General features: G+C 40.2%; 1 protein-coding gene across 1 annotated transcript; it reads left to right on the forward strand.

The window, feature by feature from the left end:
* Positions 1-1496: 1496 nt before the first annotated feature.
* Positions 1497-18597, forward strand: LONRF1 (LON peptidase N-terminal domain and ring finger 1). Its single transcript, XM_082050346.1, has 12 exons — positions 1497-2248; positions 8103-8221; positions 10643-10765; positions 11322-11468; positions 11927-12164; positions 12250-12340; positions 13201-13315; positions 13876-13997; positions 15136-15294; positions 15418-15580; positions 15943-16095; positions 17365-18597. Exons 1-12 carry the CDS (start codon positions 1624-1626, stop codon positions 17521-17523), a joined length of 2214 nt encoding a protein of 737 aa, XP_081906472.1. The 5' UTR covers positions 1497-1623; the 3' UTR covers positions 17524-18597.
* The last annotated feature ends 3018 nt before the right edge of the window (positions 18598-21615 follow it).

Here is a 21615-nt window from a genome sequence, read left to right on the forward strand (position 1 = left end):
TTGACTTTAGGAACTTGAAAGGCAAAGGATGTAGTTTAGAGTGGTTGAGTTCAGACGAAACACCTGGATATAAATCCAGATCCATCTGGTTATTTCCAGTCCTGGCATCTTTGCCTATAGCCCTCTTAACAACCTTCAGTATCATCCTCCAGCCTGTCATACATGAAATACAGCTGAAGACAAATATAGCTTCATTCCTTTCAGAAGGCCATAAATTAATTTTCCTGATGTGTAAGCCTTATCTGGAAGGTTTTAGAAGAACCATTATACTTATCTGAGACTTCTGAATTTAAGACAGCCTTCTAACTTAAAAAAAAAAAAAAGCATCATAGCAACTGCAAATACATAACACTTATGCAACAGACTTAAAGCTTTCATTAGAGGCTGACATACATCTGGAAAGATTTCCCCACAAAACCACACTGCGACTTCTACTTTGTTTAGGTAAAGCAGATCAGGTACTTCCATAAAAGTGCTCGACTGACTACTTTACACTTGTGGAAAACATAAGGTTTAATTGCACCAAGTGGCTGTTACGGCACAGCAAGCAGACAGCAGCTCTGAACAACGAAAGCATCGGACCCCATCCTATGCGCACGCTACACGAAGTACTGGAAACATTCAAGAGAAGAGTGCGAACTACATAAACACTAAGGACAAAGAGTTTTTTCTTAATCTTCTAACTTTTATCGTGTCCTGCATTAAAAATCTATGGTAGAAGGAAAAGGAGCCAGCCCAAACGCCCGGGCGAGTGTGAGCGGCAACCGCCGGGAGATCGGCCGCGCACGGGCTGCCCCACGGGCACCGCCAGGTGAACCCTCCAGGGCCCCGGCAGCTACAGACCCCGTGGGCCCCCGAGGCGCTCGGAGACCCCTCTCCCTGCCCCCACGGCCCGATCCCTTCGCGCTGGGCTCCCTCCCGCGCCCGCCACGCAGCCCCAGCAGCGCTGCCGAGGCGCGACCCTCGCGGCCGCTCCTCAGAGCGGCGCCGCTCCCACGGGCCAACCCCGAGCTCGCAGGCCTGTACCTCTGCCCCGTTAAACCACCCTCCTCCTCGCCCCCCCGGCCCCGCCGCACTGCCAGCCCCGGGATGGGGGAGGCGGAAAGGGCTGCGCCCCGGGCCCCGCTCCGGGCCGGGCCGGGCCGGGCCGGGCCGCGCGGGGGAACGCCTCCCCGCCCCCTCTCCCCCCACCTGACTCACGCCCGGGCCGCCCGGCGCCAGCCCCGCCCCCCGCCCCGTTACAGCGCGCGCATGGGTCCGTGTTTTGTAACCACCTCCTCCTCCTGCCCGCCCCTCCGCGCGCCGCCCGCCGCCAATGGCCGGCCCGCCCGGCGATCAGCTGACGTAGCGCTTTATGTAAGCCGGAGGGGTGAGGGCGCGCGGCGAGGCGGTTTGAAAGGGGGGCAGCGCTGGGCGCGCGCCGCCGCCTCGTCTCGTCAGGGCGGGGGATCGCGGCCCCGGGTCGCGCGCGCAGAGGCGCGCACGTGATCACCTCCCCCCCGTCCCCCGCCCGCGAGCCTGTCTCGCTTCCTGCTGCCCGCGCCGCCAGTGCCTCAGCGCCGCGCGCGGAGCCCAGCCCGGCGGCCGGAGCGCCACACCCCCCTCGGCGGAGCCGGGCAGCCGATGGCGTTCTCTCCCGTGGCCGTGGGCTCGGAGGTCTCACCGGAGCCGGGCGGCAGCGGGAGCCCGGGCGAGGAAGCGGATGGAGAGCGGGAGCTGCTGCCGCGACTGGCCGAGAGGCTGGTGCCCGGGAGCCGCCTGAAGGAAGTGGTGGGCGCGTCCTTGGCGTCGCTGTGCCTCGGCCCTCTCGCCGGACCCCAGCGCCTCGGGACCCTCGTGGACTGCCTGGTGCTGAACTACCGCCTGTGGCAGGGGCTGGGCTGGAGCCGGGACCGCGGGGCGGCGGCGGAGGGCGGGGGCGCGGCCGAGGGGCCGCTGCGCTGCTGCGGCTGCGGCAGGTTCCTGAGCGAGCCGGTGACCGTCCCGTGCGGGCACACCTACTGCCGCCGCTGTCTCCGGAGGGAGCTGCGGGCCCGCTGCCGCCGCTGCCGGGACTGGCTGCTGCCGGCGGGGGGCACCAGCACGGCCGCTGCCCCGCTGCGGACCAGCGTCGTCCTCAACCAGCTGGCGGAGAAGTGGTTCCCGGGCGAGTGCGAGAGGGCGAGGACCGGGAGCCGGCTGGAGGAGCTGCTGGCCCAGGGCCGCTTCCGAGAGGCTTTGGCCGCCGCCAGCCAGGCCCTGCGAGCAGGTAAGGCTTGTGGGGAGCGGGCTTTGCCTCCGCCCGGGGCCTGGCCCGCAGACTCCCGCCCCTGTCCCGCCGGGAGCGTGACGGGCTGGGAGAGAAGCGCGGCGGGCTTGGGGGTCTGGAGGCGTAGCGGAGTAGGTGCGTTGCGCTTCTTTCCCGCCCTTCAGCCCCTCTCGCCTACCGCTGATTCAGTTAGCGATCGAAAGGGACCGATAAAGAACAACCAAAGTTTTCTCGAGTTTGTGGAGAGGATTCAGGGAACTTCCCCACAGTCCGGTAGAGTGGAGGGACCAATTGCGAGACTTGTAGCGGTGTGGACCTCAGTTGAACATCAAGCCTGGTAGTGTGGTGCACTTCAGAGGCATGGAGCTGTGCCCAACATGGGCTGCTTCTCGTCTTCTGCCTTCTACCTTCACATGCTTTCGTGGGACTTGTTTACAAAACAGTTTGTGGGCTTTGTTTTGGTTTGTATGTAGTTATCGCTGTGCCTGGACAAGAAAAATTCCGTTGCTGTATTTAACCTTGTTTCCTAAGAGAGACCTATTTTCACAGTCTTAAGTGACACCAAGACAATTCCCAGCAGGCCGGGCCCAGTTGCATAAGCAGACAGGCGTGGAGGGGGACAGGTTGTGTAATGGCAGTGACATCATAGGTGGGTGTGGTTGAAGTTTTACACTGTGGAGAGAGGGTGCAAAGGCAGGAGGTAAAGGCACGGGTTTAGACTATGTTGTATTGGTTGCAAGCAGTGCATCTGAGACCATGAGCACTTGAGATACTGTCAGTTTTTCAGAGTTTAGTCTTTGTAGAGGGAGTCAAATTTGTGTGATCAATATACCTGGATGGATCTGGTGACAGCTTCCTTTATTATTATTCAACTATGGATTTTAACACTTGGTGACTCATGGGGTTCCATTTTCATTTGAGCCACTTTATTTATGTTCAGAAATTTAGGAATTAATATTTTTACAGATTAAGTGTATTATGTTTGTACAGTTGCCTGCAGCGGAGAAAAACTAAAGGCTTGTATAAGTCTAATCCTTCCAATCTGTTCTGCGGAGATACGTTAGATCTAGCTCCAGAATAAACTGTTTTCAGTGTAGATGGGATTAGATCTCAGATGTGTTTTCTGCCTTTTGGCAACCTCATTTAAAGAGGTTCAGTTGTGGCTCCCAATTCTATGTTATTTGCTAGAGGGTTTCCAAAATGTAGGCTATGGGACAGATGTGACTTGAGAAAGTGTCTGGTCTATTTTAAGTCTTGAAACTGCAAGAAGCGGACTTTTTTTTTTTCTATACATGTTCTGAACAGCAACGTTAACTCGTATAAAACAAAAAAAAAAATGGAGTCAAAACTAAATGGCCTTCAGGGTACAAATGGGTGAATCCATTCTTGATCACAAATGTTTACAGGGGTCCTGTTTCATGTTTCAAGATTGTTTGGAAATAATAAAAGAGAAAATTAATTCTTTAGACTCTAATCTTTCTTTCATGGATTTATCAATACCATTTAGGTATCTATGGGGAAAGAATTCTGATTCCTTTTGTTGTGGAGCTATATCTTAAATTTTGTCTTTAAAAACTGAGAATAATTATCAGCTGTGATGCTTATCCACTATTTTATTACTCAGATTTAGTACATGTGCTAGAATTAAGTGCTAGAAACTCAGTTTAAGATCCATTGTACAGCTCTTTCCTGCATCTCCTCTCCTGAGAACTATCAATATTCTAAGTATATTCCAAGCATTCTGGTGAAGATACATAAATAACTTTATGAATCAGAATGCAGATGTACATTAAATGTCAATTTAGAGTTGTGGGCTCACAGCTACGGACAGAGGGTAATTTCAGGCCAGTAGAGAACCAAGCTGCTGATACGCTTTCGGTCTTCCTCCAGAACATGAGTTGTTGAAAACACTTAAGAGATGAAAAAGATGTATCATAAGAAATATGTTTAAAATCATTCATGTTCTGTTTCAATGTTTCTTCACTGCTAGTTCATTTTTCTTTGTTTTTAATACAGATAGAGAGTTAAAAAGTTGTGATAAACATAAATCCTATATCCTGAATAAGGCATTTGCACTAAACCTTTACTCAAACGGCATCTTTTCATAACTTTCTTACATTGCTTGAAACATCTGAAAGAGAAATATTTGCCATGGTGCAAAAGTGACTTTTGGAAAACATGAGGAATGTTAACATCCATCTTGCAGGGGTTGAAATGAAATAATTTAGTTAAAGGAAGTCTATTGGATTAAAATACAAGTGCAGCTTGTCTTTAATCGAGTATCCTGAAACACACAGCTAATAGGCTTGAGTTTAGTCTGAATCACAAACTCGTTCCTGCTGGAGTCCTCCTGCGTCAGGAGTTCTGTTGACCAATCAGTCTGTTCAAAGCAGAATAAACACTGAGTTCAGAGCAGTTTGCATAAGGTTTTGTCCAGCTGGGTTAAGAAAACCTACAAACATGAAGATTCCACAGGCTCTCTGGGCAACCTGCTCATGGTGAAAATATTTCTTCCTATTTCAAGTCAGAACAGCCCTTGTTTCAGTTTATAACCATTGTCTCCTGTTCTTTCCCTGTGCACTTCAGTAAAAAGTCTTCCAGGTAGCCTCCTCTTGTATTCTGGAAGGCTTTGGGTTCTCCCAGGGCCTTCAGGAATTCTTTTCTACTAAACAAGCTTGAGTTCTCTCAGCTTCTTCTCATGGGTTGTGTGTTCCAACCCTGGATCATTGGGGTGACCCTATAGTGCTGTATTAAAAATACTGTGTCCTGAAGATTTTTTGCATAGTGGTTGTGATGCGCATATATTTTATGTTAAAGAATTTGGGATGTTATTGAGAACCATATAAAAAGCATGCAGGATCAGATAAGATGAGGTATGGTCCATTTATTGGTATGCTTATGCTGACAGTAGTCAGGAGCAGATTCTTGGGAAGCAATATAAAAAAAATGCATACTGAGCGGGTTTTTGTGTGTACGCCTTTGTATACTTTCCTGTTAATGTAATAATGGTTACACACAGTCCTGAACTGAAAGTACTTGGTGTCTTTTTGTGCTGGTTTGACTGAAAACAAGTTAATTTTCTTCATGCAGTTAGAAACCTTTCTTTTTTGTAGCTAGCATGGCTGTTGTTTGGATTTAGTTTGAGAACAAGAAGGTAACAGAGTTAATGTTCTTAGTTGCTCTGGTCTGAGCCAAGGCCTCTGAGCTCTGCCCACAGGTGTGAGGTGGCTGGGAAGTGGGGCAGAGATGGGGCAGAGCTTGACTGACACCCAGAGTGATCAATGAGAGTATTCTGTCCCACTGGTGTCATGCTTTGTATTTAAGGACAGTTGGGATCTCCCGTCTAGTCTGGGAGCAGCTCGAAGTTGGGACAGAGACCTGTTTGGGAGTTTATTTCGGCCTTTTGCCATCCTGCTGTTTGCAGAGGCCTCTGGGTCTTTCTGCCCTTTTCTCTCTTCTCTCTGGGATCAGCTGTTTGGGGCCAGGTGCTGCTGCCTGGGACTGGCTGCTTGGTGCGAATGGAGTTTGTGAGGAATTGCATTGAGTATCTTTTGGTTCATACTCTATTTCCATTTTTTATATATTACTACTAGTTGTATATTAGTGTTATTTTATTAAAATGTGTTTAACTCAATCCACAAGTTTCTCCCCTTTTGATTCTCTCTCCTATTTGGAGATGGGGAAGTGAGAGGATATCATGGTTATGTTGCCAGCTCAGGTTAAACCATGACACTTTTTTATTAAAATTGCTTGTCTTTCGGTATGCTAGAAGTGACTAATTTCCATATTTACAATATATTGAGTTACTGAAATTGAAAATTCAAGTACAGATTGTGTTTCTGCTCTGTTTGGTCTTTGATCTAAGGATTTGGAATAGTTTTGCATCCTCCCTTTAGATGGCAGACATTAAAATGTATGCTGTAACATTGCAAAATGATGTTTTCACAATTGTAAAGCCTAGAAATTAAATTATGGTTGCAAAATTTGGCATGTAAATTTAGGACCTTTGGTCTTGCAACTGTATAGAATAATATGTTGCATTTATTGATCATTCATTGGCAGGGTTTGTGTGTTCAGTAGCAGAGTTGAGGTCCCAGTTAAACTCCTTGGCTTAGCCCTTTGTTTTGTATCAGTTCAGTTAAAATCATGTTTTCCTCTTTGAAAAAGGAATGGACAGAACATCCACCTGCTGTAGACTTGAGCTCACATTTTTATTTTCAAACTGCCTTTCACCTTGCCTCCAGAAAAGAAGGCTTGGAGTTCCTCAGGTCATGTTATACACTTGAAAGTCCGAAAAAGATGAGCTCCCTCTGATTATGTGCAAATAGGTAGCTTGTTGGAGAACAAAAACCTGCACTTACTGCTATCTCTGAAGAAAATAATTTGGTTTTATACTAACTCTGCTGGACACCGAAGAGTCAAATACAACAAACGGTTGTATTTGAAAAAAACAGTTTGAAGAATTTGATCTGAGCTCCTGCCTAACTAGACTATAACAGCCGCAAAACACAAAGCCACAGGAAAGCAGGCTTCAGAGTTGTTCTGATTGCAGGATTGGTGTTTAAGTCAGACAGTTTCCCAGACTTCTGTTAATACAAACAGTTTATTATATTTAAAATAAAAAATAACTAAACCAGGTTTGGTGATATTTGTATTTGAAGGGAAACGGTCAACTCAAAGACACCTCTAATCAGAAGGGAACTTTAGTTTCAGCTGTGAAATATTCCATCAGTTTTGATTTTCTTAACTCTTTCTTCTCCATTAGATCCTTTCACTTATAGCATTGTGGATCTAAATACAAAGCAATGTGTTGGAATACATGGAAACATTGACCAGTCTGGCTTTTAGATGTAAAACAAGATAATATTGGAAATTATGACATTTAGAAAAGACTAAGATAGAATATTGACTTGAAATGATCCCTTCCCAAGAAAACCTTTTGAAACAAACTTAAAGACCTATTTAATTGTAGTATTTTTTACAATAGGCCAATGTTTGACTTGTTTATCTCATTCAATGAAAAACGCAGGTGTAGTTTTTTAACAAAATCAAGAACAAAACGGTATGCTGGCATTCTCTCCAAGCAACAACTACAATTAATTGTGTTATGAAAACCATAGTTTTAGAGGCATGGAGATGCGTGTGCTTCCCATTTAGAGGCTGCTTTACTAAAAGTGCAAAATACTGTATTTTGGATGTGAGATTTACTGAACACATACTGATGTTTTCCCATTGCAGAAGTTCCACTAGTACAGCTCCTTACAACAGGGCTGCCAGGGGGTGTTAAGGGCTTTCTGGTATTGGCTGTCTCTTTTCAGACCACAGTGATAAAGCCTCCTTCTGGTACTTACTGGATGGGAGACCCTTGTGAAAGTAGCATCTGCATTTCCAGCCATAGCTGGAAGGGGTTGGGCGTTATAAAAGCAAATGTCAGTCTAAAGAAAAACTTGAACGTCTGAAAGCAAACTTTATAATATTTATGTGAATTCACAGAGTTCTGTAGTTTTGAATGGGTGTACTGTAAAGCTAAAGTCTACTTAGTTCTCAGTTTTTGTTGTCACAGCAGTACTGAGCAATACTTTATTCTGCTAGCCTCAGTCTTAGATCTTTTAAAATATATTTTCTTGTTGCAAGATACATTAGGTGGTCCAAAATTTGATCTTTACCTTGAAAGACATGAGCCTGGAATTACTGCCACTTTTATTACCCAGACACTGGGCAGCAGGGGAGAATGTGCTCCAGTAATTTTGAAAGTATGATACTAAAAAGTGTTATAACATATGACTATGAAAGCATATCTAATTAAAAATTAGACATTTCTGAATTACTAAAAATGTTACTTTATTTTCTTCAGATTCCAGTGACTTGATGCTAAGAATTTACAGAGCTGAGTCGTATGTTGGCCTCCAAGAATATAAAGCAGCCATAGAAGATCTAAATTTTGTTATTTCTAAAATGCCAAATTGGCCAGAGGTAAGTTGATATGAAGTTTTTGAAAATCTGTGTTTATCTATAAAATTCATGAATTCTACGTTATACTTGCATCAAGTTGAGAACGTTCGTCTTAATCATTAGCTTGTCAGACATGCAAAATACTAAAAGGTATCTTAAATAGTTACTTATATGAGACAGGTTATTGATGAGTACAGCAGGCCAGAGTTCAGTGATGAATCTACTTGAAACTGTTAATTTAGCCTTCATCAGAAACTTCAGGTATTTTTATTTTGTATCACAACATGAGATGGGGTCTTTGGACAAAGGCCTAAGTGCAGTGGAACTGACTTTGTGGGAAGTATTATGAAGTATTTTTGTGCTGTGTGTAGTTACTTGTTATTGATAAATTTATTTCTTTATAAGAACACTTCTGTGTGTTATTTTAAGAAAAAATTATTAAATATTTACAGACTTCAGCTTAATGTTATTGGACTGGATGGTTGGTTGAAATTGTGCAGCCAGCTTTAATTGCTTGAAAGCTGAACTTCTGAGGCCTGTATGTTTGGTAGGTTGGTGTAACTGAGTTTTAAAATTTCTTACACTACATACAAGTTAGTCCTTTTAAGGCTCTGCACTTCCCTGGGGTATTTATGCTTTGTATTTCACAAAGTCGGAGCATGTTAAGCATTATCTGTTCCTTGAGAATATCACATGAGATGAGCAAGCACTGTTGCCAGTCAGGACCGGAATTCTTGGCTCTATGTTAAGTCAACATTTCTCTCATATTTTTTGAATTTTATTGGTAAAACAGTTTGGTATATAAACAGGACAACACAGTTTTCTTTTCCAAATGCTGCTAAAGAGTCAGAAAATATTCGACATAAGCAATAAATCCTTTTGTAATAATATTGGCTAAAAAAAACCCATAAACATACGTTTGGGGCCTTTTTTAGTGGCTCCAATGTTTGGCATTGGGATAGTTTATGGTGATGTAACCTGTAACAGCTGGAGTTTGGAGGTTGCTTTGTTTATTTGTTCATTTTTATTAAGAGAATGACACTTTGTTTTAGTTTCGAAAGCTTTTCTTCAAAAAGCCCAAAGAAACTCAGTGGTAACTGAGCTTTGCAAATACTGCAGGCTTCTAGGAAGTCACTGGCCTTCAGAGGTATAAGATGCTGCATGTTGCAGCACTGTTTGAAATCCAAGCACAGCAGGAGCAGCAAGATCTTGCCACACAAGAGGAGATAACTTGCTGCTGTGCTCAGCAGTTCCGTGGCTACTGCAAATTCAGAAAGCATCCTGCTTTTTGCCTCTCAGCCTTGGTAGTACTGTCTATTTTTTTCTGTATGTTTGGAAAGAAACCTCGCTTCACTTAACTGAGCTTGGTTTGGTTGATTCCTCTAACGATTCTTATCTCTGTACAAAAATAAACTGTAAGAGGCGGATTAGCATACTTTCCTGCTTCAGGATACAGTTTAATGAAACTGCCCAAATCTATCACAGATGATGCATGCCCTCAGCTGACAGCCTTGTTTAACAGGTGCTACTGTTAATACTGGCAGTTGTTCTGTAGAAATTGCACTCCATTGCGGGGTGGGGGTGTGGGATGTTCGTGTTTTGTTTGTTTTGTTTTTTTGAGTTCTGTTTCTGGCCCATTGTCCAAAATCTCCTATACAACTAAATAATGGTGTTTTATATAACATTTGTTAGATAACTTCTTTCCATCCAACTTGGATTTATATTACTACAAATGCAATTTTTTTAAAATGAGATAAGTTGGATAAGGGACTTCTTAGTTGCAACGTCATATAGGTAGGTTCAGCAAAATTCAGTAGTCTTTTTTTCCCCTCTTTTTTTTCTTTCATAGAAAATAGTGTACAGACGTTTATTTCCTCCTAGCTGCTGGCTGGTGTTCAAGAATAAATATAGTTGGAGGAAGCAATTCCAAAAGTGCATTGTTTTGTGTTAAGAGTATAGATTAAGGTGTACGGTTGTGTGGATTGTTTTGTTTGTAGTTACCCTTCTCCTGCAGGCTGGAACCATAAGGCTTTTAAGGAGTCAAAGGGCAAGAAGGGTATTTTGTAAGCTGCTGTGTGAGGTAGTGTACAAATTTGCATTTGATGTCCTTCCTCTTCCCCTCCAAAGGCTCACAGAAGGGGAAATTAAGGCCTTTTTTTTAATTCAGCACTAGTCAGGTTTTTAACCCTTTATGTAAGACAAAATAAATTAACTAGAAGGAGACTAATACCAGTCTATCCCATGAATCTTTTCAAACGCTGTGGGGGATGTATGTTAGACAAGGCACACAGATCACTCACACTGTGCACAGCTGGAGTTTGTTGAAGATCTACATTCTTTTTGTCATGGAGGGTTCTAATTCTAACTCTGTTGTAATGCCTGTGAGATGAATACTGCAGTTCTACATACTCTAGAGATGTTTTGATGGTATCTGTTTTTCAGGTCTACTTCCGGAAAGGAAAAGTGCTGCAAGACTCTGGCTTTGTACGTGATGCCTTACAACTGTTTCTACAGTGCTTAGCCCTTGATGAGGACTTCCTTCCAGCCAAGCTAGCAGTAGAAAAGGTAATTTTATTTATGAAACTGTGTTACTATCTCTGACTTGATTCCTTTGTAAAGCCTCCATTGTGGTAGACTTTGAGCATCTAAAAATCTTCAATACAAGCAGAGAGGGTTTCAGTGTCAGACTATTTCCTTTCAAGATATATCATACTATTTGAAGAAATAGTCCTAAATGAAAATCTAGAAAACTGGAAGGTAGGCAGCAAGTTAAATGTTCTAAGTTGAACTCTTTCATGCCCAGAATATAACAGTTTTTCTTTTATAATAAGAATTTACATTGGAAAAGCTGTGTGAGGCTGAATTGGTAACGTCTGATTTTGTTGAAGAGCTCACTCACTTATAGTAGAAAAGATTTCTAGATAATTTCTTTGTAGTAATATAGGTATGTAGGTTTCTGCTTGTTCTCAACTGTTCTTTGTCAGTTACTGCTTAAATAGAGCTCCATTTATTGTAATAACTTCATACGGATTAAATTATTGGTTTTGGTATCTAGTCTTATAATAAAGCTGTATCTAGATCCTCTGCCATTATTATGAACATTTAACTGCTTGTTTTCTAGACATTGTGTGATGTGCTGTCACCAGAGAAGTTAGGAGAGAGTCTGAAGGAATCTGCTTGGAATTCACCACATATTCGAAATAAACCTTTTGTACTTGGTTCTGAGATGACTGAGTCTTACTGCAACTCACAGCTTTGTCCTGAGCAGGTAACAAAAACTATAGGATAAGTTTTCTCTTTGGCCAATATGCAAACATCAGAAGTTCTGATATCCTTATTTGTCATAATTATTTTCTAGCCTAAATTTTTACTTTTTGAAATTGGCTAAATTGGAAGAAAATAATTGTGGTTTGGGAGTAATGTATTTTCATTTAGAGTGTTAGACTCCTCATTCCAGTAAGCTACTTATTAGAAGGTACTGAGATTTTATATTAGTGACTTCAAAATAAAAAGTAGTAGAGTTTTTCTTCATCTTTGAAGCAGATGAAGATTTTTAAATCGTTAATGCTAAGTAATTTTGAGTACTGTCTTGACTTACCAGATTTAGTTAACTAGTGAACTAACTGTGGAGATCAGTTTGACTAATATATCTTTGCATGTTCACATTTTACATACTTAGATTTGTGTTACTTTTTAAGTACAGTTCAGTTCATCTTACTATTATAGAGTTTAGGAGGATCAGATATACTGGAGCCTGTCAGTGGAAGCTTAAATCGTGCACAGTCTGCCCATGCTCTTAACTCAACGAAAGACCTTGCCAAGGAAGATGGCTTAAAGAGAGTGTCTTCTGAACCCCTTCTCTCTGGCCAAGAAAAAGGTGCTTTGTTGAAAAGAAAGCTTTCCTTTTCAGAGCAGGATACAGTTGTATGTGAAGATGGAAGAAACAAACACAAAAAGCAAGGAGGTAAACAGTCACTTACTTTTAAATTTAAAGTATTTACTGTCTTGTGCCTTTCTTTGAAGGAATATTTTGTCTTCTTTTTCCTTAGAAAGTGCAAAAAGGGACACGACACTGGCTTTTGGAGCAATTCCGGGGGATTTGATTGATGTGTCAGATTTTGAGTGCTCTCTGTGTATGAGGTAAGATTCTCTCCTGCATTCAAAATTTCCATGATAGATGCTTGGCCACATATCTATTAAACGTATAAACTGAGGTACTTATAAGTTGTGATGACTTCTGATATTAGTCAGTGATTTTTCAGCTTTTGTCTACCCTTGCAGTTAAGTCCTTATTTAAATGTGTCACTTCCTACAGTGCTATATAATACAGCATTATTTTAATCAAAGTTGCCTTTTAAATAAAACTTGACATTGTTGTTAACTGGTAACCTTAAGTACAGGATCTTTTGCAATTAAATATTAGGGTTTTTTTAAGTCAATAAAATTATTTAACTTATTTTGGGAAGGTTAATGCTTGGAAGCATTGCTTGTGAACCTCATATTTATCTAGGAGATGTAGATACTTCAGAATGTTAGTCTGCTTAAATGTAGCTGATGTATTTGAAAGGTCTTATTGAGTTGTCTTGATTTTCAGAACAAACACCTTAAAATATGTGATGTATACTAAACTATTCATAGTTATGTTACTCAGATGTAATAACTGCTATTAAAACAGTTTAGCTCCTCAAATAGTTTTTTAATTTTGCTTATTATTAATCTCTATGTACTAAGACTAAAATCTTTGTACTTTGAGATAAATGTTCAGATATTTAGTGTTGTAATGTGTCTAGATTAATCGGAAAATAAAAAATGAGTGGTGTGGTGGTACATGGAAACAAACTACAGTATAGAGGAAAAAGCAGAATAAGGAGACATGGGTTTAATTTTTCTCTGCTTTGTTACGGTATAACTAGTCTTAAAAATTAAAGAGGTTGGTCACTGACTTATCTAGCAAAACACATGCTTGTCATGGCATCTAACTTCTAATAACTTTGTTTCAGGCTATTCTTTGAGCCAGTGACAACCCCTTGTGGACATACTTTTTGCAAAGGTTGCTTGGAACGGTGTTTAGACCATGCTCCTCAGTGTCCACTCTGTAAGGAGAGTTTGAAGGAGGTACTGTTTCTCAGTAGAGCTCACAAATACAAATATATAATTTTAAAGGCTGTTTCACTTAAACCAAATAACTTGGGTTCACTTGGGTTATGGAAAGGAAAAATTTGAGACTAACTTTGTCAGTATAAGTTGATTAGGTTTGCCTCCGGATCTCAGTTTTAAGTTTCTGTGACCATCTGCTTTGCTTGTGTAATTAAATCCTGAGTGTTTGTAAACGTTGGTAACTATGCAGCAAAACCTCTCTGTGATTTATGTACACTTTCCTTATTTGTGTGCTGTATAACCTGAGAAATCAATTCAGTGTCTGGTAAGCAAAGAAGTACAAATTGAGACACTTGAGTTATCAGATACAAAGAACTAAAATAGAGAATCTCATTTTTAAATATTGGAGTAACATTAGGTGTTAAGTAATGAAACATAAGAACTTCAGAGCTGTAAGTTTTCATGTGTTTAAATCTGATTTATGACACATTTGCTTAAAACCATGATATACTAAAAGCTGCATTTTCCTGAGCTTTTTGTTAATATATATGAAAATAAATACTTTTAATTGCTTACAGTACCTCGCAAGTAGAAAATACAGCATCACAGAACTGCTGGAGGAATTAATAATGAAATATTTGTCTGATGAATTATATGAGAGAAAAAGAATTCATGCTGAAGAAACTGCTGAACACTCAAAGTAAGTTTGTTGTCTTTTATCTAGAAAACTTGAGAGATTAGTATGGAAATCCTTTTTAAAAATGTTTTATAATTTTCCTGATTGTTAATAATGGCATATTTTGGATACAAGAAGAAGTATAAAGATGTTAATTTGGTGTCTTAAAAATGTATTCCAGAAAATTAACAATTTTTAACTACTGTGGAAATAAGAGAATCACACTTTGACACTTCAGTAGTAGCAATGTGAGGCTCTCAAGTCCACTAGGAAACACATTTGTCCTTCTGTTTCTTTCTTTGTGCACTGTTGCGGAGCCTCAGTTTTAGCTTTGCTTCTGTTAATGGAATTGTCCTCTTGAATTGGCTGCTGAGTCTCAGATACCTGAATTTCTTTCAAATCAGTTCATGACAGATGTGATGAAAATAAATCGTTGGGATTTTTTTGTAATCTTGATGGTTAGTAGAGTTCTTCAAATAGATAAAGCATCATGTACTGTAGATATGAATGTTGGAAAACTATTTGAAACTATGGCTTGTGCAACTTATGTAACAGAATCTATACATTAGAATGATGAAAGGTATTAAAATTAAATACCTGGTAATGTTTTAATGGTAACTTGTTTATATCAACTATCAACTGTATGTGCTTGATGAAATAGCATAAAAAAATAGGTTTTCAGTTAGTCCTGCTGAGAAAAATAGCAAGGTAAAAATTATGCCCTGGGTTGGGTCCTGTGATCTGGAGTCACTGAAAACAATCTCAGTGGTCACCTATCCGCTATGCAGCTGCTGCTACATCTTTTTAGTTCCAGGAAAGCTGTGACTGAGGGCATAATGGCTTGTGTGGTTCAAACTAAAAAAAAGTAACATCTCTGGCCCCAAAACAAAGCCCTTCATTCCCCGACTAGATACTCACTAACTAGGCAGCTGTGAGGTTGTCGTCCAGTGGGTATTCAAATCAGTAAATAAGTATTCAGTCACTGTTACTAGTATGTGTTTTGATTCTTCATGAAAGTTAATACAATGTGCTTATTATTGAACTTTGAAAAGAGTGCTTTATGACCTGAAATATGGCAAACATACTGAAAAAATGTGTTGTCTTGGCATAGTACAGTGTTTAGATTTTTAAGCCACATATTTCTTTTGATGTTTGCTTGCAGCTTGACCAAGAATGTTCCAATGTTTGTTTGCACTATGGCATATCCTACTGTGCCTTGCCCTCTGCATGTGTTTGAGCCAAGATACCGACTAATGATTCGCAGAAGTATGGAAACTGGAACTAAACAGTTTGGGATGTGTATAAGTGATTCTCAAAACGGGTAGGTTTACATTTAAACTTACCATCTCTTATGTCTCTTTTTTATTAATCATAAAGTATGTCCTTATTAATCATAAAGTATGTCCAGTGTATAATTGCATTATTGACAAGGTCCATTTTCTAGTTTTGCAGATTATGGATGCATGCTGCAAATTAGGAATGTTCATTTTCTACCTGATGGACGGTCTGTTGTTGATACAGTTGGTGGAAGGAGATTTAGAGTTTTACGGAGAGGGATGAAAGATGGTTACTGCACTGCAGACATCGAATATTTGGAAGATGTTAAGGTATCCAGAACACTAAGTGTTTACTAGTATTAATATCTCAAGATTTTTGTTTGATTTGTTCTTAAGAACTCAGTTTCAAATTTTTAGGTCCCTAGACCACTAGAAGATTCAGTACCAGCATGTGGAAGAAGTAGAAGCTAGTTTAATTTTTTTTTTTAATTTTTATAAAGTAAGAAAGAAATACTTCGGGTTTTGTTTGAACAATAGTTTGCAGCTGTAACTTTTTAACTTCTTTACTATTCAGGCATTAGCAATCAAAATTTAGGAGAATGCAGTTGAAATTTAATGTTTCTTAATTTTAGTTTAAACACCTTAATTGTTTATTTATCTCTAATGATATTTTCATATCATTCCTCTTACAGGTTGCTGATGAAGAAGAACTAAAGAAACTGAGAGAACTTCACAACTTTGTTTACAATCGGGCCTGCAGTTGGTTCCAAAACTTAAGAAACAAATTTCGCACTCAAATTCTTCAGCACTTTGGGCCAATGCCTGACAGGGAAGAAAATATACAGGTGGGCCATCATTTAGTATCAATGGTTTGTGTAAAGCTGTTGAATTCAAATGGGGAAAAAAAACTGTTTTTTCTTCCTTGTGATGTGTGCAGGCAGTAATCTTTGGCAAAAAGGTAATCACAAAGAACACTTTCCTACTGTCTGGGCTAGTGCCATAAATTACTGCAGCTGCTGGGATTTGACAAATGTTTTTTAAGAAAGTAGCTACAGCAATCTATTTTAATGGCTATTATATACACTTAATGAAGGTTGGTGAGATCCTGAGAGAGTGGAGGCTGGAGAAAAACAACATTTGAAAAAAAATTTGGCTTCCAAAGGAATATGTATGGAGTGGGATATTATGAGAGCCTGTCCTTCACTTATCTGCTACATACTTTAATACAATCTCTGAGTACTATAGATGCTGTAAAGGCCAGTGCATTAATTCAGAAGTGACTTTAGAACAATTTAATAGAGAAAAAAAGATTTAAAACAACATACTGGGAAGAGGAATAAATGCACAAAATGAGGATGAATAGCAGGACAGCAATGCTGTGGGTGTGTACCTGAGATGTAGAACAGAACACATATGTTGACTGTGATACAGGTGAAAGAGAGAAAATGTCGTCCTGAAGTGTACTACTACCAGTAATGTAGTAGGTCATTTGAGGTCATTAATCTTCTCTGCAGTGATATGGCCTCTGCTGAGGAGTGTTATGTCCAGTTCTGGGCGTGACATCTAAGGCTTGGTGTAGATAATTGAATAAAGTACAGGAAAAAGTTACATAGTGTGTTTTATCAACTTAAAAGAAACTGGTTAAGTAGTCCTGCTCTTTCTAGGAGGTAATGAGAAGGGAGTGGAATTGGTAGGTGATGCAGGAGTCATTCAAATATAACAGACAATTGTAGTAAAAATGTTAGGCTTCAAGAATGTTCAAGCCTCGAATATCGCATGACAGGCAATGGATTTAGTTTTTAGCAGGGAGGTTTTTTATTAGGTAACTGTCTTATACCTAGCCATCTTTTCCCAAAGAAGCTATAAGCTTCCGGTTTTGTCTTAAAAATAATTGCTTTATCAAGCTTAGCTTAAACGTACTTCGACTTCTCAGCTGGGGGAGAGATCAAAAGAGATCCTTTCAGAACCCTTCTGATCTCATGGATCTGGAATTCTCTAGTTAGTATCGAACTTTAAACTAGTTTTTGTTGTTGACAACTTTGTCTTTTGATGTCTTTGTGTTAGTCAACTATACTGTCTTGGTTTTGGGTAACCAGCTTATCTTTTATTTTTAGGCAATGCCCAATGGTCCTGCTTGGTGTTGGTGGCTTCTAGCTGTTCTTCCAGTAGACCCCAGATATCAGCTGTCAGTTCTCTCCATGATGTCTTTAAAAGACCGTCTGATAAAAATCCAACATATACTCACATATTTTTCTAGAGACCAGTCCAAGTGACTAACCGCCTGGGTCTTCCTGAAAAGTTACTCTGTTCTGGTTGTAGTAGCAGCTGGAATTTTGCTGCCTTTTGCACATCTAGCACTGGTTTGAGAAGTGTAATGGAACTGCTCTTCCCCACCCTCCTGAGTTCCTGAACCATGTGGTTCTCTGAATGCACACTTCAGCTGTGAGAGAAGACCACTGATGATTGCACAGTCAATCCAGCTAGATATGTTTCTCACATTATCTACATTACAATTTGCACTATGTAGAAGAGAACATTTTTGAGACTTGACCATTTTAGCCACTGACTTTTTAAAGCTGTGGGAAGTGCAGGAGTTAAGGCTGACAGTCCAAGTTTACAACATTGAGGAGGTATTAAAGTTTTGCAAAAGTTTGCCTCAACTGTTCTTTTGCTGTTTGCACAAATATTTGAAATATAGTATTGAATGTCACTGTTGGATATTACTACTCTTGTTAAATTATCTTGACCATGAATATGGCACCGATTTTTAAGTTATCTTGTAAATTTATGCATCACAAAACAGGTGACATTATGAACTGTATGCTGAACTGAGAGCCAATTTTAAGGAACAAATGCAAAAAAAAAGGTACTTCTGTCTGAAAATACTTAAACTGTGAATATGGTTTACATACCTAGGCCTGTACATGTTAAAGAGGAAACTGAAAACTCAATGGTAGTACCAGTTACACTTCTACTGGGCTTTTCAGGCTGGTTGTTCTTCCAGAGCGCACACTTAGTGTCTAGAGCTTAGAAGAAATCTTAGAGTGTGCGTGTGTGTGTGTATTGGGGATTGTGCATCCAGGATTTAAAAGCTTAAAGTTTTATTTGAACTTTTTAAGTTGGTGCAAATGTGAGTTCTATGCCTTATTCATATCAATAGTAGAGCACACTGCAGTGGCCAGGTTAGCATCATGCTGCCAATAGGTACTTTTTGTAATTAAAGGTTTGCATATTTGTGAATATGTCTGATACTGGCATTCTTGTATGTAAATCATTTGTAAAGTATTTCTTAAATCTTGCTTTTGCTAATATATTTAATTTTCAATAAAAGCTAAAAGTTTGTAATATTTTTAACTTTATCAGAAACTAAAAAGCTTCCATATGCTTCCATTCTGGGATCTTAAGTAAATCCAGGAGCAGCTGTTTAACCTACATCAAGGTTGTGGGCACTTCAGGGTGTAATTGGTAGGTACATAATCTGTCTCTGATAGAGTACCTGGCTCAGACTGATTATTGGTCAGACAAGTGTCTTGCTGATGTCCTGCTTTTTGTATCTACTTTGTTTAAATTAAGGCGGTTCCATGTATGAAATTTGCATTTCACAAAACTTAAAAGTTGTGGGAAACTGTTCTTGCAGAACACTTAGGTGTTCCACAGACTTGTTAATCAGATGCAGTGGCCTTGTTCTCTTCTGGAGGTTAAGGCTTGAGATACTACAGGCAACCAAAAATCTGATGGATCATTTTTCATGTGGGCTTCTGTTTAGGGTAAATTTACTCTTTATTGTATGAAAAAGGTCCTGGATTGATATTTGGAAACCTTTATTTGCATAATAAAAGAAGAAAGGTGTTCCTCCATTTCTCCACCTCAGCACATAACCTTAGAAACTTAGTCTCTGTATCACCACGATCTTCTTAAAAATGCAGGCGATGGGATTTTTTTTTTCCTTGACAGAGAAAAGTCCCTATAGCCAGGCTTGAAATACCAAAATCTAATGTTGTTTTTTGTCTTTTATTTGTTTGGGGTTTTTTTTCTTGCTAAGAGCTTTAATTTTGAAATTGAGTATTCCCTAGTCTGTTGGAAGATGTGGCTTCTAGGCATTTTTATACTTTGAGTTTTTAATAAAATAAGCATTCAGATAAAGTGTCAGTTGGCTTGCACTGTCCTGTGCACATATAAGTTCTAATTCTGGAACTGTAAACCAGGCAAGAGAAAAATTTATTAAAAAAAAAAATAAGGAGCAACGACCACAAAAAAGCAGTTACTGGAATTAACACATGCTGCATTAAGACTGTTAAGTACTACCCTTCAGTAACTATTCCACACACATAATCCTTGTGGGTGCTGTTGGGATTGATATGGAATTGAGAATGGGGAGGAAAGTTTTTTTTTTTTTAAGAGGCCTCTTGAGGTTTTTTTCTAGTGGTTGTTTTGTGGTCCAGACTTTCTCACTTTGTGCAGTTAGAATGGGGCAGAACAAGCTTGCCTGAATGTTCGCATAGACATTCTAGTAAATAGCTCAGAGAGGTACCATGCTGTACTTTGTACAAACAGAGGCAAATAGCAGGATTTCACTATGGATTTTAAAACATTAATTGCACTAGAGATGGTACAAGTGATGTAGCTGAAATGCAGTCAGGAGTGCCTGTGAGGATGTGACAGGCTCTCTAGGAAAACAAGTTTTGAACGTTAGAAAAAAGTTAGTAAAGAAGTCTTTTTACTTCTAATTAAGGGGTTTTATTTTGTTTGGTAAGATAGATGGAAGAAGGTTCTATATTGGAAATGACTTACAAAGCAGATTGAATACAAACCTGTACTAGCTAGAAAGTTGGCCATTTACTACAAGTTTACTTGTGTTAGAAAAGGGAAATGATGTAATGGGAAACTGGGGACAGGTATATTAAGACAAATACAGTCACTTTCCAGTCTAAATAGAAATCTTCTGGAGTTCGGCATCTTAAAATACTTAACTATATCATCTGTTTGTGTGAGTGTTAGTTCCTTGCATTCAAGGCTTTCTAGTCTGCCAGGAATATTTTTATTTCTGTCAGCATAAAGAGCTATACAGGGTGCTTGGCAAAGTGGGCTACCTTCTCTCTGATGCTGCTGTAAGGTGCTGGTGGTTGTTTGGGGGTTTTCTATTTTCCTTTTGGTTTTGTTTGTTTCCCCCATCAGACTGTACTTGGTCTTGGCTGGGGGTCACCTGCTGGGGCTGCCACAGCCCATTTTCTTTCCTTTGCCTCTTTATCAGAGCTGTTTGTCAGACGTTCCAGCCTACTGTCCCGTTCTGTATGAAACCCGGTACCTTGGAAGCCCCAAGTTCCTGTGACAGACAGCGTGTTCTTTTCTGTGAAAACCTCTGTTCTTGAAAAGACTTGAACTTGATGCTTGATATTCTCAAGCATCTGTTGAGCTTTTGACAACTTACTTGGTCTTCTCTTTTTTCTGTCATGATATCCTCCTGGTGATGACATCTGTCATCAGGAGGGGAGAAAGTGAGAGAAAAGGTGTTATTGTTAATTCTTCCAAGTTCCATGCAAATATATCTGATTTCCTTCTTCAAGAAGTTTTGAATTTTACTTTGTATGGGGAACAACAAACCTTCTGTCTTCTCTAAGACTTTCTTTACTCTCTGGACGTATAGCCTTCAGGAAGCAAGTCCTTCAGAAAGCTCCCAGTGTAGTTGAGATGATATTTCATAGTCATCACCATTTCCATCCCAAAGAAAGACAACAGGACATGTCTAAGGCCTGCTACAAGACTGCCAAGGCAGAAACCCAAAGCTCTAGAGGCAATGGCAGTGTTGCTGTGGTCCAACCCCATTAAAGTTATTTAAGGAAACAAACTGAAACAGTGTGTGGGGGGGAAAGGGGGTAATTAGGATCTCCCCCTCCTACAGATGTCCACATGCCTATGGTGGTTAAAACACTATTCTAAGAAGTAACAGAAAAGTTTTTATTGCTTTCCCCCTGTAGAGAGGGGATTAAATCCCTTATAACCTGGGTGACTGTTCTAGCCTGCAGTAAGTGTATTGTGTTTTGAGTGTGTAGGTATGACTTTGAGATCCTGGCTGGAACACTGATCTTGTGTGTCTTGATGAAGCACTGGTGAGTAAGAGGCTGTTCAGCTCTGTCAGGATCTACAGTGCTTCTGCAAAAGCACAACAGCAGGTGCTTAAGTGGTAGGGAAACTTACCTACCAAAAATGAACTTAGTGGCTTTAGGTCCCGCTCCCTCAGGTAGCCACTGCACAGCAGCTCTGAGGCTTTGAGTTTTGAATGCACATATTTTTGAAATGGAATAGGGATTATAGGGATTTGAGAACTGGGACTGCAACTCAATTCTAGAGGTACTTAACCTCTGCAG

This window comes from Streptopelia decaocto, assembly GCF_964273445.1.
Source record: "Streptopelia decaocto genome assembly, chromosome: 4".
Taxonomy (NCBI): Eukaryota; Metazoa; Chordata; class Aves; order Columbiformes; family Columbidae; genus Streptopelia; species Streptopelia decaocto.

Coding starts and splice junctions, on each gene's coding strand:
- LONRF1 (XM_082050346.1), top strand. CDS start 1,624: ATGGCGTTCTCTCCCGTGGCCGTGGGCTCGGAGGTCTCACCGGAGCCG. Junction 12,341..13,200: donor GAGTGCTCTCTGTGTATGAG/GTAAGATTCTCT, acceptor ACTTTGTTTCAG/GCTATTCTTTGAGCCAGTGA. Junction 15,581..15,942: donor AATATTTGGAAGATGTTAAG/GTATCCAGAACA, acceptor TTCCTCTTACAG/GTTGCTGATGAAGAAGAACT.